The 19,094-nt window shown below is 41.1% G+C and overlaps 1 protein-coding gene across 4 annotated transcripts in view; it reads right to left on the reverse strand.

Annotated features, from left to right (window-relative positions):
* The window catches only part of LOC139817433 (cell adhesion molecule Dscam1), a 166,033-nt gene that overhangs the window by 80,275 nt on the left and 66,664 nt on the right, over positions 1 to 19,094 (reverse strand). For all 4 annotated transcript variants that reach the window (XM_071785522.1, XM_071785520.1, XM_071785521.1 and 1 more), the window contains exon 3: positions 3,037 to 3,357. In XM_071785522.1, the coding sequence (XP_071641623.1) occupies positions 3,037 to 3,357 (321 nt within the window). The remainder of the gene's footprint in view (positions 1 to 3,036; positions 3,358 to 19,094) is intronic.

Here is a 19,094-nt window from a genome sequence, read left to right on the forward strand (position 1 = left end):
TGTCGGATTCGAGTGATGAATATTCCTCTTCCGGCGAGCTTCCGGGATCGGAAGACGACCGTTCCCGCTGTCCGCATGATTAATAATACCGCCCCTGTTTCGCGCGACAAGCGTATTTCTTCGACAAAGCTATATAGAATCGATTTTTTCCTCGGCAAAATTTCCAGAATTGCCGACAAATTGCAAATTTAAAAACAAATTAAATAAACAAGAAGCTTTTACTATAAATAATACTGGATCCGAAACCATATTATAAAACTTAAATAATGTACTTGCATTTTTTAATAGTAAAAATAAATTATTCTTAAACAGACGCAATTAATAGTCAAAATTCGACTGTAAGAGTGTTCAGATAACGAAAATATTTAATCGGGATATTAATCATTCAAGATTCTTTCATCACTGATATCATTATATATTTATGAAAGTTTTTTACCAGATGATAGACGGATGTAATTTCTGCTAGAGAACGTGTAAAGTGAGTCCACACCGTCCACACTATCATTCATATTTATTCTATTTATTACCAAGCAAGTTTCCAGTATTCCATCATTAAAACAACATTCTTAAAAAATACCAGCGAGACACATTAACGCTGAAAAACGCGTTATTACCGTTGCAGCCCGGCACTTCGTTTTCCTGCCGACCTCATTGTTCCCGCGTGCGAATACCGGCTTTTCAGAGACAGGCAGTTTCGGTAATTAGCGCTCTGCCTTGAAAACTTTTGCGATATCTTCGTGACTTCCGTGCCGCCCATCCTTTCAACGGATAATCCACCCCCTTCAATTTTCTCGTCCCGGCGGAATTTTCTCCCGACAGATGGAAAATTTCCGATTCGCAACCCGCTAAATGCGATAAGCGATTCTTGGCGGGACATTCGCTTGGTGTGACTCTTAACAGCGAAGTAAAGAGAAGAAATCGCGCGATCGTTTGTCACGCCCGGTCGTATATTGAGCGGCCGAGAAAACGTGTCGATCGGTCGATACATTCCTCGTAAAATTACTGATCTTTCATCCGCGAAATTCGTTCGGCGATATCTCAGCGCGGATTTTCTCCAGCCAGAGGGAGTTCTCGTTTCGTGTCCGACCGAAATATACGGCGGTCTGTTTCTACTTACGCTCGGTGATAAATTTCGCGCGGCTAATTAAGAAGAATTGCGCTGTGAAACTATCAAAAACCGCATCGTGGCTGGTGAAATATTATACACGCAGTTATAAAAATTACAAATGTGCGTCCCATTAAGTGCAATTAACGGCGGGAAATTACGAATTTTTATGCGCGTTTATGAAGAAAGAGAAAAAGCTCGTGTTTCTCATCTCGTTAATTAACACCATAAAATTATAATAACTGTTGACTGTTTTTAACGTATTAGTGCATTTTTGCACTTCCTCCCTGAGCTGCAGCTGCTATTTCTCACGTCATTTTCGGAGCAATCTGGTACACGTGCATAAATGCATCTTACGTACTTTGGCGGCAAGTTCGCGAGTCTTGATCTTGGCGCAGGTTGTTAGCTATAAGCGAGAGCGTGGGTTTAGTGTCATCCATTTTCCACGGCGGCGCGGCGACGGGGCAGATGGGGGGGGGGGGAAAAGCGAGTGGAAAAGAGGAGGACCCCCGCTCGCGATAAATGTAGTTGGCTTGGCTCTGCCCGAGCGCACGATCATTCTTACCGCCCTCCAGGCGTCCGAAGTCGTGGATTTAAAACGTCATTCCGCGGAGAACGGTCGATTACATTTAGCTCGACGGAGGAGGCGGGAACCTCAGGCAGAGACGGCGCACGATCTGATAATGCCCCAAGACTGTTGATTTTTCCGCCGGCCTGTACCTCTCGTGAGGCATTCGAAACGCGCAAAATTGATCGTCCCAGCCCTTCAACTTCGCAACGAATTACCACTCCACTCCGGGTACCACGCGGGGGCATTGACGTTAAATACATCCGAGAAGTAAGCGCTCAACGAGATTTTTCAGATAACGAATTTTTACGACGGCGAAACGCGCCAATCAATTGTTGTTGTGCTTGAAAATAGCGGAAATTTCGGTCGACGTTGAGAGAATTTAGACGGTACGTGATATTTCAACGATAGTTTCGACCAAAGTTCGATATTTCCTAAGGCTACAATCTACATCGCATCAATATGGATGCGAATATGAGCAGTCTGGACTCGCGGCATATATGAATTGTTAATTTAATGCATTAGGTATTATTATTATTAGGAATAGAATTTTACGGACGATTCGAGATTCCGGCAGAGTGGCCAGTTTAGCGTCCGGTGCGGCAGATGCGGATGCGTCGCAGAAAAAAAAACATCCGGACATTGGCGCAAACGTCTTGAAACGCGAACAACTCTCGCGAGATTTACCACTGAAGAGAATCTAGGATTTTCAAATTGCGGCATGTTTATGGCGCGTGAAACTTCGGTGCTTCCGAGAAGTTATGTCTTCGTCGCAACTTTTCAGGGAACTCGCGTGTAATTTTAACACGTCCGAGGGTCCCTATGGATATCGCTAGTTTCACCACCTTATTTGACACAAGCCGAGCTTTCACGCGTATTGAAGCGGCGGTGCGAAAGCAATCGCGTAATTGTTCCAATATTCATTCTGTCGTATCTAGATATAAGTTTCATTGTTAACAAATTTATTAAAAATTCACAATCAAGAAACAATTAAAGTCGAGTAAAAATTAGTAGCGTATTAAAATCTGAACTACCTATTGAAAAACGAGCTAAATTTGGCCATGTATCTAATGTTATCAAAGCCAGTTTGTAGATACACGATGATCGGAGTTAGCGATTTTTGACTTGAGAAACTCAAGGTCGCACGTGAAGCTCGTAAAGTTGCATGTCACGCCATCGTCGCGCGCGATAGTCTGTCTCGTCTTTTTTCCGCTCGCCGCTACGTACCGTATAGGTACGGCGAGCGGGCTTTAAGGGACGGTGAAGGATCAATCGGGCGGAAGAGAGCGAAAGACCGAGGGTGTTACGGCGAGACGGGATCGAGGGAGTCGGCGAGAAATAAAGGAGGCGCTTTCTCTCTTACCGGCCTTCACCGTGATTTCACGGCCGAGCACCTTGCCGACGCTATTCGACGCCTGGCAACGATAGACGGCCGAGTGCACGTCGTGTCGGTAGCTCTCCGCGCCGAACGGCAGGAAGTACATGGAGCCATTCACCAGCATCTCACGGATGTTCGGTATCGGCAGGACCGGCGAGCCGTCGCCCATCAGCCAGTCGATCCTTGGCGAAGGACTGCCGTGGGCCGAGCAGTGGATCATCGCCCCGGTGTCGTTCGAGAACTCCACGCTCGAGCGCGGCTCCGAGACCAGCACCGGCCCTTGGCTGTCCAGCACCACTCCTCGTCCTGCAACGGGAAAAAGCGAAACGTGTCAGAGAAAAGCAGGTCTTTTGTGTAAAACGAAACGTAAATAAAGTATGAATAGAATGTCGACGCGGTCAAATTTAATTTTAATTCTATGCTAAATTTTGAATGGTTTCTATCGAGACACCGAAAACTTTTAAGTTACAAAGAGGCAGATGATTTTTGTAAATTGAGTGAAATATTAAATTGGCGCAAAATGTTTGTCATGCTTGTCGGATAAAGTTGAAAATAGAATTTCAGTAGAATTGAAGCAAAATTGCTTCGGTGTATTCTTTCTTCCCCCGTCTAGAGAGAAAATGTTCAATTCCTTTTCAAAGAACTTTAGTTTTCTGGCTTTATTTAATACAAATAGACTTTAACAAAAGTGAAAAAGCGAATACATTTCACAACAATCTAATACACATGAAAGCACTTATTTTTAACCCTCCGTCTGTATACGTGAGTCTATGGCGTCTGAGCCAAAATAATATATCTGCTCGTAACCGTAAAACTTGCAAGCTTGCCAGAAAATATTAAATAAATGATGCTTGAAAAAATGACTATAAAATCGTCAACTATACAATGCAGACAGGTTAAGTCTCGTGAATTTTTTCAAATTTTTTAAAATACTTTAAGGTTAGAGAAAAATAGCGTTGAACCTGTAAAAAAAACATACAGACGGAGGGTTAAATTCGTGCAGACTTTACTTCTTCGAAACTTCAATCTGGCACTTAAAGACTAGGGTACATTTACTGCTTTGAACTTTTTCAAGTTTGCTGTCTACTAGGTACTTCCAATTGCAAAATTTACTTTTGCGGAGGAATGCGCATCTAAATCTTTCTCTCTGCGAGAATAATCCCGCATAGTTTTCAGAACAGTAGCAAGCGCATCGCGACGCGTAGCCGGGGAGAAACAATTTCCCATAAATCTCTGCCAATTTTTACCCTGGCTAAAAAGACGAGAAATGTTCCGCCACGAAGTCGAGATACGACATTCAGGATGTATTCAGAGTAAGGAGTTTAGATAGTAAAATACGCAAAAGGGGCATGCGATACGCGACACAGAAAATGCGATGCGTAGCATACGCGGGCATTACGGTGGAAAATGCATCGAGACGATGCTACACGATTTTAAAAAGCGTACCGCTCGAGGAAACCATCCATCCGAGACACAGCAATAATGTCGATTCGGTCGTTCTCCGTCTGCATCGAATATCGAATCACGCACATTTGATAGGACAATCTGAATGTAGCCCCCCCCCCTTCTCCGTCCTCGACACAAGAAATATTACCGTATGAAAAATCCACAAATGGTTGTCTGAGAAAGTTATTTAATTTCTATTTTTAGACGCAAACATTATTCTTTCCTAATAGAAGTCTATTTCAAATTATTATAAAAACATAAACGGACAATATTAAAAATTTAAATAAAAGTATTAAAAGTAACCTTCCGAAAAAATCTATTTTCAGAATTTCAGAATTGTTCGACGTATCGAAGAGTGTAGGAAATGAGATTGCGGCTCAATTATAAAAGGGCATCGATTCTTTCGAGAGGCGAGGTGATATCGGTGCGATAAAAAGAGGAAAAAGACAAAATTATCCGATTTTCATATTATGTTAAAAGGCACAGGAGTGGCGGGTTCTTCGAATCCCGGACGGAAAGATTCCTCTCTCGGGTATCGAGAATAAAAATGCCGTGGAAGATCTAACGGATTGATCGCTCCAGTTACGGCTACGGATTCGAGCAAGCCGTCTTTTCATCGGCAATAAAACGTATATCGCGCTCGACGGCGCGCACACCCACCGCGTGTCCTCTTTCGCTCTTTCACTTCCAAGCTTCGGTTTCCTGCCCTGTCGCTGTCGAACGAGAGCGTATCCGGTTGGAAAATAACATAACGAGGTTATTAACCCGCCGCGACACAATCCGCAGTACCAACAAATGTGAACGCGCATGTGAACCAAATTAAACACGTTACTTAAATTTTTATGAATCAAATGAGAGAAATCCGTGGTACTGAAGAACGTAACTGTGGGAAGCTACTCACATTTTCTATGAATATTTTATTGTTCAGGGAATAATCGATATTGTGGCGTTAATAAATTAAGGTAGAAATTTTACTTTAACATTTGCAAAGTAATACCAATGGAACCAATTATTCTTATTCTCTTAAATGTATGCTGACGGACTGTAAATGCTGTCGAGAATAAAAGTTACGTTTATAATATAATTACAATAATTAAAGCTCCTGGGCTCTTTCCCGACATCTCATGAGATATGTAACGTCAGAAGCGAGAAATGTTGAGAATTGACACGTTGATAATTCTTGCGTAGTATTTTCGAATAAAAAGATATTTACTTAAAATAACACTACAGATCACTTCAGCACACTCCGAAAATACTCCGAGTTGAAATTAAGTCTACCCCTTTCCCTTGACATTTAATAAACAGCCGTAAAATGTTACGATAACGTTTTATCATCCCGAGAATCGTATTGATTTTAATCATTTATCATAAATATACGCGCAGAAGAGAATTCGATTAAATTGTTGCTCGATCTGCCGTTCCTTCCAGCAAAAGGAACGATAAAATGCGCGTGCACGCGTACACGTGTTTGACAACCGGGCGTATCCTACTTCGTCTCGCACGATCGCTGAATTTTCCAATTCCTCCCCTCTTCACCCCCATTGCCCGCTCGCTCTCGACAGAGGAAATCTGATAGAGGATCTCCGCCGCAGCTGATGCCAGCACTTTCGCAGCTTTATCCCCCGGAACTCCGGAACCTTGTTTTCTGGCGATCGACGAAGACTGTGCTCGAGGAGTGGGGGAAGGGGGATCAAACGAGATAGAGGCCGCGAGAGAGAGAGAGGGAAAGAGAGTGCAAGAGGTACCTGCAGAGATCGGTGCATTATGCATGAACGGTAGTTTGATAACCTGGACGCGTCGTTTTGCCCAGAGAGAACGTTGGGCGAGAACGTCGCGATACATGGCGCGCAGCATCCTGATACAGTATACCTCACGTATACGCGTACACGTGTACACGCAGTCATACGGGCAGGACCGAACGACGTTTATGCACGGCGCTTCCTGCGTTCTATGGCCCCGATGCACCTGCGTCACCCCGGCTTATAGCTATGCACCGGCACATCGTCTCTATGTCGCGTTTATACACGCGCCATCTCGCAACCCCCGTCTCTTTCTCTCTCCCTCTTTCTCTCTCTCTCTTCTCGGGTGCCACCCTTGTCTTCCCTGCACCCCTGTAACGATACCGGATGACGCCCGTCTCTCCGGCGCGAGTGACTTCCTACTATACGCGTAGCGAGCGATAGTCGCGGAAAACTCGGTGGTCTGCGGTCGATATTAACGAACTTTCGCTTCGTTAGCGGGGAATTTGCTAGTGGGAATCGTTAGTCGTGCGCTACGCTAACTCGACTTTGCTAAAAACGCGTATTCACACCTGGACGTTGCACGCGGTCGCATGTTTCGAGGAATTATTTGTAAGGTGTATAAGCTCCTGTATAAGTTGCATTGCATGCTAAAGCAGAAGAACTTCATTACGCGTCTTGCCACTTCACTCGATGACATTGCAATTAAACGAATAAAAAATAACCGTGCAATTTTGAAAACGTATAATTATGAATTTTTAAATAGAAATTGTTATTAATAGCTTCATATTAATTTTGGCTTGATATTAATTTTAATTTATTATAATTTTATTTTACTATGTTACTATAATTAATTAATAAATAATCAATGCTGTAAGCGTGCTTCAAATTACGTTCAAAAAAAATGTAAAGAAAGTACGAAATTACTAAGAAAAGTGTGAACATTTCTTTTTCTTATTCAGGAAGGTACCATCTTGTACCATCTTGTATCACCTGACATACGTGCGCATGTCATGTGAAACAGCTCGGAAGAACACTCCGAGAAAGCGCATAACTTCCTTCTGCTGGCAAACATCAAAGAACTCCGCCGCGAGCACGGAAATATGATATAATCTGACTGACGTAACGTTTGCGCAACTAAATATCCGGAGTACAAACATTTCCCTCCCATTGTCCTCGGCGACATTTTTGTAAGCGGCGACGGGGTAACCCGCGACAGGGCAATATTTGCCAAGTTTAACCGTGTCTCTATTCCCTTTCCGCGAGTCACCTGAAACGTTCGTATGCTGTAATTCGAGCGCGCGCCATTCCGCGCTTGCAGCATTGACCATCTTGGATCTCTCGATGTCGCGCGCCTGAGAGGCACGTATTTCTCGAATACATCCAGCGTGCACGGTGTATATTGCGCAGCACATTTGCGTATGTCTCGCGACGTCTGCGACGAAGGAGAGACGCGATTCGCTCGATCATAATGAATTCCGTCTCCGCACTCCGGTGAAAATTGCGATCGGCACGAGGCGCGTTCTCCGACGCGAATAAAAATCCAATTAAGCCGGCGGATTAAACCGCGGCATCTGCGGCCTCCTGTAATCGTTCGATTGCACTCCTCTTTCTGCGTACGTGTATCTTGCAATCGATATCTTATGACAAATCCGCAAATTATCTTATTTTTTCTAAATATTCTAAATATAAGTGTGATATACATATAAATGCGTTTTCTTATAATAGTTATATTTGGTCTTAACGTTGAACTCAACATAAAGCCTAGTTGCGATAGCCTATTGCATAATTCTTAAAACATTCAAATGTGTACGCGATTGTAATCAACAAGCATATGACAATATATGTAAATAAAACCTCTATAAATTCCTTCAAGTAATAAAAATTCGTTGATCCGCGTTAGATCAGCCGATTAGATAAAATTGGGGATAAAATCGTTGATCTTCGCTCATTTGTGAGAATATTTTGGACCGCAAAGGGTTAAAATTTCTCGAGAGTTTATGTATACACAAAGTCATTTTCGCGATCACGTTATTTTGGAAGATCAGCTAGGCCGGAGCGAGCGAACAATGCAGTTTGGAAATGAAATATTTTCGTCACTGTCCGCGCATTAGATGCGCATTGGACGTTGCCACGTCTGCCAAGCGCAACGTAACCTACCGCATCGGCATACAATAATGCACCATTGTTATGTGCGCCGCATTTACATATACGCAATTTCGCACGCTCCAGCTCGCCCCCTCAGTTCACCCCTGCCACCTCCCTCCACCACTACCCGTTCGCGTTCGATGCTCTCACGTGACGTCGGGCAATCTCGCATTTACATTTGCGCGAGAATCGCGCAGCGAGAAAATAAACGAACACAACAATAATCGAATCCCCGCGCCATTTGTGCCCCCCCTCCCCCCTCCTCTCGCGATTCCATTTCTATAACACGGTCCGGGGCGCAATTTTACACTAATGGGAAATTAATAATAATGAACAAATATTTTTAACGTTTCGCATAAAGCGTATGCATGTCACGTCGCAAACAAATCAATGCACAAATAATGCCATTTAATTACGGAAACATATTGATTTAAAACGCAAATAAATGTTAATCGTTGACGTCAGCGCGAATTAATCACCCCGTGATCGTAATCAACGTTGATCCCAATTCGTCCGATTCGCGAAATCGCGAATAACAATAATTTGTTAGAAAGGTCATTCTCCCCGCTCTCGCGCTTTTCATCTTCGGCCCAGTCATTAGCCCGGACGAGCCCGAGAACCATCCCGCGTTTACGTATCTGACCTAATGACCCTCGCAGCGCGGTGCATTATACCGCGATGTTACACTGTCGGCATGCGATGGTACGCATTATCCACTCCATTTTCATTCGACTATGTACTGTAATGTCGACCTCGCCTTCGGCTACTTCAGCCTCGGGGCGCGCCATGTTCGACCTAAGATAGACATGGCTTTCATCATGTTAATGCCAGAATTGTTAATTCGATATAGGACCAATGCAATGCCGCAAATTAATCCCGAGTCGGTCAATCAATGACTAATACAATATTCGCAAATCGTTTTTCGTACCTTTGTACGATGCATTTTATTAACTCCTTCATTTCGAGTCGTTCAACTGGATTATTAAGATTGAGACGAAATTATTGTGAAAGTTTCGAAGGTAATCAAAGCTAAAAGTTGCGACGTCTGATTCACCCCGATTGCACCGTCGTAATGTAACGTTTAACGCGAATTGCGTGCAATTTACTTTGCGATATAATTACAACTGCGCCCGAGAACGCTTCGAGAATTGTCGCGCATCGCGCAAATGAATACACATCGACGCGCCTTCGGATGCTGCATTCGGATGCGTATGTTTTCCCCTGTATAGACGCACGTGCACTTTCATTTCGTTCCCTTTTCATCTCCCCAGCGTACATGTGCGAGATAGCCGGTACCTATATATATTCAATTCCGTCGAACATGCCCTCGCGTACAAGTAAATGCACAGGATAAACAGGAGTTAATTAATCATAGAGTTCGCCGTTAATTAATGTTCACCATCCCGCCGCGGAACATTAATTAGTGACAATTGAATTTGAGCGTAATGGTTCGATCTTAACATTCAAAAATGTGTTAAGCATTCTCACAGATGTTTTGACTGTAAACTTCATCTTTCTTTGTCATAACAAACTGGAGGTTAGACTGTTTTGGTATAGAAATATCATTGATTATAATAGGAACAATATAACCGTGTGTGTGTACGTGCATCTATTGCTCAACGATAGTGAAAAGTTCAGTTTTAAGATTGCGATTAGACTCGATTTATCACATAATTTGAGCAAAGAAGAAGACGGGTGGTAATTTTCTGCAGACTCTGTACATTATGAGCTCACCGTGAAAGTTTTAGTTCCGGGTGCGAGAAAGTTTCTTCCCCATATACATTGTAATTACGCTGCAGCATCATTTACACGCCGTAGTCACGTGCACCGTCCTCTGATGCATCTTACATCTCCGGCCGCCCGCGCTTATGGCTCTAATAGCCATGGTAGTTTGCAGACTATAGATAATTATGAGCTTAACAAAAAATGTACGATAAAGAGATCTGCATAAATCTTCTTAATGGATGTTATGAATAAAATACTCAGAATATAAAACATTCAATTACGTCTTTCTTTCCCAGTGTCACGTAGATTATTACGAAATTAATGTCGCAGGGATTTCGTGTAATTGGTTTTTTTTTTTTGCAAAATCCTTAGAAAATCCAAAACCGGGATTGTGGAATAAATAAAAATTACACAATCTTACTAGTGATTTTGCAAAATCCTAGGTTCTGTCAGTGAAATTGTGAATTGAAATTCTTATTAATTGATATTTAAATGTATTTATATATTGACACGAACACCTTGTTACGGCTTTATGCCCCCTTTTTCATACATTTGATTTTTAATCATTAGAGCTTTTTAAGATTATTATATAAATTAAGTTTATAAATACAAATATAATTACACAAATTTATATTTATATTTATTAATAATTTTTGTTCATTTCATAATATCCCGGTTTTTTTGTAAATGCCCAAGAAATTTTGCAAAAAAAAACCGAATTACACGAAATCTCTGCGATATTGATCCCGTTCCATTTATACGCTTATATCATCGAAGTCCATCATCGTCATCAATAATTTTTCATCAAACTAACTATTGCAGCATCCCTTCGTGGTCTTCTTGCAAATGCGAAGATCACGGTACATGGGCGCGTGCATTGTTCATGCGGAAACGAGACATTGTCACGCGGGCAGGATATGTACCACGCTGCATATATGTGCCGATGTGCAATTATGCTCGGAGCTCTCTCTTTTCCGGGGCATCAGCGTTCCGCCGGTACATACATACGTATCCGGTTTCCCTGTCGCCCGACACAACGTCTACACCGCAGGTGCAGGTGTGGATATGCATCCGGGTGCATAGGACCGCGTTGACTGTGTAAACGTTGCAAGCCACCACCGCGGCAGGGAGGGTGGTCGCCGAGGGGTGGCTGCTGCCTGCATTCTCGACGTCGCGTCTCTGATTAATTACAGATGCGCGCCGTTGCAGCGGAGGTGCATCGGCCTCCGGGGCATTATCACCGGTATACCGACGGAACCGTCAGTGACGAATTAAGGGACCGTCGTCGTCAGACGTGCGCCCCGGCTATCTATCTATCCATCTTCTCTCACTTGGTCGCCCTTTCTTATCCAGTCCTTATCGCGCGCGTCAACGTCGTCGTCGTCGTCGTAGCCGTCGTCGTCGTTGTCGTCGGGCGCCTTTCGATCTGATATATCGGCTAAGACGGATCGTTCCTGACAAGCGTCGTTCTGGAATGACGACGAGCGACGGTTTCCCAAATGCAAACGTTTCGCAGAGTCGAGGAATTGCGCGGCGATCCCGTGATTTAAGAAGTAGTTTTCCGATACGTTAATTTTATTCGAAAGGTACTTACGAAAGATATTTTAGATGGGATACAATTTTAAAGGAATTCATGAATTACTTTGAAATCAATTTTTCTTCAAAAATGTATCTTTCGTATTAATTTCATTTTTCGTGCGTTAATTTCATTTGCGTGGTTTTTTAAAAAAATATTTCAAAGTGATCTTGTAGAATTCGTTCAAGATTTCTCAAAATTAATTCACATGCACATCATTTGTAAAAACTGATGCTTGTTATATAATTATACTAAAAATATTTTACTAATCTGTGTGTTAATTAATTTTTAATATTTTCAAGCATTTAGTTCAAACCGAACTTTTCATTATCGGTGAATAATAGACACGCATATATACATAATAGTCATATCAATAATATTATTATTACAATAATACTTTTACGGAAATATACTTAATATTCTTTTCTTAAAATAGAGATAAATAAAATTTACGATTTCATGTTTTTCTCCTTAAAATACACTACATATTTAGTGTCTAAAGGAGACAAGCGCTGAGATAAAATCTTAGGAACGTGATTAAGTGCAACTTCGGCCTCGTGAATTAAGTCACGGAAGGTCTGAGTAATCAGAATTTCTTATCTAACGTTATACATAGCATCGCGATATTATTTCTAGATCTGCAGTGAACTGTTTGCAGAAGCATTCGGTCGGAGAAACTGTGCGGCACAGCAAATCTCGCTGCTGCAGGTAAATTAAGGGGCGTTAAATTGTAATTAAGACGCTATAGTCGCCGGGGCGCCGCTTAAATTTAAGCTACAGCTACGGAATGTTGACTTAAGGAACTGTAAAGTAAATTGAGCGAGCCGCGGCTTCGGTTTCGCGCATGTTTTCGTGTCGAACTTTCGTAATATATCCCGGGTAGCACGTATCGTTCAGAAACGTTTACGAAATGTCTTACAAACGCTTGTTACATACGTTCAAATAACATGTGCTATTTATATTATCACAGTAATTTTTCACATCACGATTAAATAAAAAACATTAATTAAGAGAAATATTTTGAAGAGAACGTGTACATGTATACAGTAAAATTTAAATGAGAAAACTTTGATTTGTCGTATAAAATATACAAAACGTAAATAAAAATAACAGTGGTATAATCTCTTTGAATAAATGGCCTTTCTTTCAACATCAAAATCAAGAGTCTGATATATCGCATTCATGTACGACATGAAATATATGTAATCCAGAAATGTGATCCAGAAAAATGGCTTTTCGAAAAAATACAATTTCATGACTTGAAATATTGCATTAAAAAAAGAAAAAATACCATGTACTATAGATATTATATGTATTGTATACAATATAGAAATTATATATATATTTACATATTCATATACATATAGAACATGTAATTTTTGTGGCTGTAAATGTAAAGATTTATATTAAAGATCTGCGATTCGTAATTCTGAGAGTGGAAACATTGAAGCCATCCAAACGCTGTTTGCTTCGTTATCGCTTTGATCTCAGTTTATCAAACCTAATCGCAATAGAAGTAAATTATTATTACTCCTTTCTTTACGCAGAGAAAAATACGCAGCGCAGTATGCATCGATACGAGTATCTCTATTCGTCAAGATATTAATTTGATTAATTTCAGTCAGCTAAGATCTTCTTTTCACCTTAATATTACTGAATATTGCCTCGAATATCGATAATGCGATCTATATATAGTTACGCTGTTCAACTCCACTGATCTTTCTATAAACTTGCATCGCTGGGCAATTACCGATCAAAATACAACTAAACACGGATCGTCGATCATAGCTAGAATTAAACTAAAGTTTAACTAACGGCAATAATAATCAAAGCCCTGCCCGCAAAAACATCGTACAATATACATTATGAGGTAAGCGATTATCTTGGATATTCAACTCAAGGGAATATTCCGCGTTCGTTCTGTTGGTGTAGAACTTTCCACATGGTGAATAATTCAATATTATGTAAAGGAATATGAATCTCTCGCGATATCGTTTCCCGCAATGTAAATGCTGATAAATCTGATTACGCTATTCCCTTTCGTGTAATTCTCCTCAATTAAATGAAAGTTTCTCCGCAAGAGAAACTAGCTTATTTTTCCTCCGCACCTATATCCGCGTCAAATATTCCTTTGGACCACACTTTTCGAATCCGTAAAGAAATATGTGCTTTGTTATATTTTCACATATCGAATGGTTAAAGAGAATTTCGATATTTCATAAAGCTACACTTGAAGCTTTGCGTAAAGGTGTATCTATGATAATGGTTTTCTCGATCGATTTATCACGTTCTTCGGCGAAGAAGATTTACGTTATTACACCTGGTTATTACTATTTCGATGTTCGTGTCCACATACAAAAACAATTGGATCATTTAATTTTTCTCAAGATTGAGAGCCTTAATCGCACAACTTTCCCAATATTACGCTCTTGGATTGCGCTTCTGCGGAACTTCTCAGATTATTTATTGGGCGTATATACTATGTGTCGCTCTTTGTGCTCGCGTACGTGCACGTTACATGGCCGCCGCTCTGTGTAGATGTATATGAATTTGCAGTTCGGGGCTGTGCATTGCAATTCGGCGATGTCACCGATTAGGATTTTGGCGCGCGCTTAGAGTTTAGGAGCGTTTGATCTGGATCACGGTTAATTTCACACTCGGTTATGGCGCATAATACCAATCGCGCCGCGACCCCGTTGCATCGGGAGGTCCGATTGGTCCACCGATTGATGCATACGCATACATAGGTACACGGTCGGCCCGATACATGCAAATACACGGACACGCCAGCAGTAAACTGTCGAATAGAGCCGTGAGGCGGATCAATCCACTACGGAGCCATCGACTTCGGCGTGACGGGTTTCGTTCCAATCTCGTCAAATCCAGCAGCAGCCTGCATCACTTCATAAAAACAATACGGCGACGCCGCGCGCAGAGCGAAAAAACGTGTGCGTCCGCGATTTTTCGATGGCGCGGCGACGCGGTTGGCCGATTTTCCGTACCCCCGAACGAACAACCGAACGAGCGCGGGCGAGCTGTATCGTCGTGAAAAAAGATCGGTCACTCCGCGTAGAATCCAGTTATTCCCTCGAGCTTGAAGATTTCGCTGATACACATACGTAGGTAACACGCGATACGTAGAAAGTTACGCTCGTTAAAAACAAAGAATAGAATTGCACGGATTTGATTTATAGCGGAATCAATCCATTTCACTTGAAAAGTGTTTTGTTTCTTCACTATGTGGAAATTTTATGTTCTGCGACAATTGTTTAACCCGTTGACATCGCAGTTAGAAAGTTATTTCAAATTTTTTAAATCTCTTTGTGTGTGTGCGCGCGCGCGTGTGTGTGTTGTGTGTGTGTGTGTGTGTGTGTGTGTGTGTGTCAGGTCTTCTATAAAGTTTTCGTCCTAATTTAATTTTGTTCCCAGCGCTTCGAATAGAAACGCCGCAACGCAACCCGTATTTCGTTAAATAATTTCAACAAATTCGGGTGAACCCGCAGCAGATGTTGCCTCATGAAAAATCCACGCGGAAGATTGCCCCGCGCGTTTATTAACATCGCCACGACTGTATTAAAATTCCGAAACTTCTCTGAAATTTAGGACGCAGACATGCTAAAACAATTACAAGAGATATCCAACCACACGCTCTATTTTATCCGTTACTGGGTATAACAAATTCCGATATTCTCCGATATACGCGAAATAAATATCAGTATCCAAACATTGTGTTTGAAATAAATGTCTGACTTTAATGGACAAGTGAGACGGATCCATCCTATCGTTATAGATTTTTTTGTATTTCTGCATAGTAATTAATCTCGTTAATATTGTCATTTTTTACTGTTTTACAGAATAAACATAATATTGCAGAATGACATTTATATATTCTGTTGTTCTAAGAAAACATATTTTATTGTAAAATTGAATAAAAAGTCCGACATGGAAAACATATGCATTGGAAAACGCTTAATGGACAACATTTTCAATATGAGATAGCATTCTTCGAAAAAAGCTGTCAAATTACATTTGTCATAATTTAATGTCGCTTTCGCGATATTAAAATACTCTTGAAATATCTTTCGAAATAAAGTATTAATGTCAAACAACTTTTAATGTAAATGTAGCTTTTACAACATGGTTATTCACTGACATTATACATAAGCACCTAATTTTATCCAAATTGTTTAATTTTGCAATCTGGGAAATTAAATGAAAATAAAAATATTTTGAAAACCTTATAACAATTATTTGATGTCTAATAATTTTCATTTGCAAAAAATTGTAAGAATTATTTCACGTCGCGTGGTCACTCAATTCTGGCCTGAGACAATCAATCTGTCGTGAGTTCCTCATTGACGATAAACCTCGAATAAGCCGTGGATGTTAGTGTGCTATGGAAGCATCATAACGTCTAGGACCGTCTTACGTCTTACGCGACTCACATGGAACAGATGGTTCCGATTGCACTATATAGACGCTGCATGCATGCACCGCGTATTCGTTCGGATACTATACGATCGAGGTTCGCTGTAAAAACTCAAACAAAAAGGAGACGACGTCGACGATGAAATTAGTTGACGTCGCGTCGCCTCGATGGTTTCGCCATACCTCTGTCCGCTCGTTCATCCGTCTCTCACTATCGCATTCGCGCGTTCCTCGCCTCTATCCTGCGCCTAGTGTCCTCTCTTTCTCTCCTCTCTCATACCAAACGTACCAATTTTCCGTCTCGATTCCGCCGATTCCCTTCATCTTTTTCTGTCCTCCTCTCTTCCTCTTTTTCTTTATCGCGAGCGAATATATCTCCCTCGGCAGCGTCTTCATCCGACCGAATAGAAGAATCTAGCGAGACGGCAGCAATATCGGCGGAAATCGAATCGCAAAATGGAGAAAATGACTGCGAGTGCTTCCCCCCATGTCAAAGGGGGTGCGTCAAAGAGAGAGGGTGTACCGAAGCGAAAAGAAGACGAAGACCTAAGAAGAAGTAAAGAATGAAAGAAAGAGAGAGAGAGAGAGAGAGAGAGAGAGGGGAGGGGAGAAGAGGGAGAACAGAGAGAGAACAGGTAGAAGTGTACTCCAGAACGGATTAATCCGTTCGATCCTTCACCCAACCAGCTACCACACCGCTTGATGCACGGACTCGAGTATGTTCGCGTGCGTATGAGCCGCATTATCATACCAAATAGATTCGTAATATCGCGAAACTCAAAGCAAATGGATCACAATACCAGTGGAATGCGTATTTCGGCGAATTTCCTCTATCCTTTATGCGAGAAACACGAGTCTGAATTGTTATCATGAAACGGCTCGCAGAGGCTCATCTCATCTGTGCGATCTGTCAATCATCTTGAAATCCTTCCCCTTTGGAAACTATGCTAAACGGTTCCTGAGCTTCCCTCGGGACAAGGCATTTTCGGTCAGTATACCCGTGATGGACGCAAATCCCACGAGTCGCACGCTGTCCGATTTTAGTCCCATATAATTTTGCCTTTCCGTTACCGTTTGGAGTAAATACCGTCGCGCCCATCATTTATCACGCGCGTTTCTTTTTCGCACAAAGTATTTTGTCGTCTCGAATTAATTCGGCTTAATTTCTTAAATCCCTGATAATAAATATTTCGGACACCATTAAATATATCTTACAACATTATCATTAAGATAGGCACGTTGTACAAAGAGACGAATTAAATTCTTGAATTATCTAATTCATTAATGCAGTTTTAGACATATTTGCGCACGAATGAAATGTGTATAGACACGTGCGTAACAAAGTTGGGCCCCAACAGTGGTCCAAGTGTCTCGGATGATGGTTAGTTAACTTGATGTTCTCCCACTTCCGTTCTCTGTCGTTCGCGCTTCACGTCACGATCAAGCGAGTTCCCAAGTTTTTCGACAAGTTCGACGTTACGATGTCAACCGCAGTAAATCGAGATAACTGTTGCGACAAAGGCAAGTTTCGTGAACCAAACGGAATTCGGTTTATCGTTTATCGCCCGAAGATGAAGTTATATCTTATATTGACCAGGCCAATACACGGCTCAATCTATCAACGTAATAAAATAAAATAAAAAAACATAATTTATATGTCGCTTTCACCACCGGCGCTTGCTCTCATTTGCCTTTTATTGTATCGATTATTGATTGTATATCTGCACGGAGAGAATTTTTTGTTATATTTTACCCTTCCCTACAAACTTGGGACAACTTGGCAACCAAGGAATTTTTAAAATATACAAAAGACATTTTACAAACAACGTAATAAAAATTACCAAGCGGATTGGTAAATTTTAAAAAATTATTGAAATTTTCTAGATATATTTTAGTAAAATTAATCAAACATATTTTATATTTTAATGTAATGGATATTAATATTTTTTATTATGGTAGATATTAATCAGAATAGCTCGCATAAAATTCTTGGTGGTACCTACATGTTGTCCCACAACTACCATGATTTCAGGGTAAATTTTAAGAGAAAATTCTCTCCGTGTGGAGAGCTTTATCAATTGTTATTGAATAAAAATAAATTACGATTACCGTGTATAGATAGACACGTTTTATAATTAATCTTACAATTATAGTCTTAAATTATAATTAATATTTTAGATATTTCTTAAATCTCGTGCGTGAGAAAAGAAGAGGATTTGAAAGTAAGAAAGAAATAAATATATCATAAACCGCTTATTGACGAACACGAGTACAAGGAGAGATAGCATCTGCCGAACGCTTCGGAAAATCGCCTGGGAGTCGATGAAAAGGCACACAATGCGGCTGATCCTCTCTTAGAATTCTTTGTTCTAAGGGCGGAACATCTTCGAGAGAGAAAGAGAGGAAAAGAAGAAGGAAAAAAGTTGCGCGCGTTGTGCGGAAGAGGAAGCGTTTGACGACATCGTTGGACCGTTCTTCCGTAAACTGCTTAGCAGCAAATAGTGGCTTTAAGTTCTTTCGCTGCCAGGAGTAACTTTCTTAATCCCCCCTCTTAGCGGAGTTAATCCGCTCGATTAATGCTTTACTAACCTATTTCTCGAACGAGTTCTTCCGTCTGTCGCTTAATGTTTTTAAGCTTTAAACTCGCATTCGCAAAATGTACATTTATATATCAATGCGACAAATAACTATAATAGTAAGCATATTAAAAATCATGATAAAACTGTCATAAATAATACATAAAATATTGATTCGGTTTACATTCTAGATGTTCTTAATTTCTAAATTGGCTTTCACAAACGAATAAAAATCGTCGAGATTCTCTTTCGCGCGTGAACGTTCATCACTTATCTGTCGCCGCCATCCATGGTGCTTGCTAACACGTTGAATTAGCATAATGCCTCGTGGCTGCGCGAAGCTCTTCTTGGGAATATTTCGATGCCGCGATACAATGGAAAATCGATCCGCGAAAGCAGCCAGTG

The sequence above is a fragment of the Temnothorax longispinosus genome, chromosome 8 (genome assembly GCF_030848805.1).
Source record: "Temnothorax longispinosus isolate EJ_2023e chromosome 8, Tlon_JGU_v1, whole genome shotgun sequence".
NCBI lineage: Eukaryota > Metazoa > Arthropoda > Insecta > Hymenoptera > Formicidae > Temnothorax > Temnothorax longispinosus.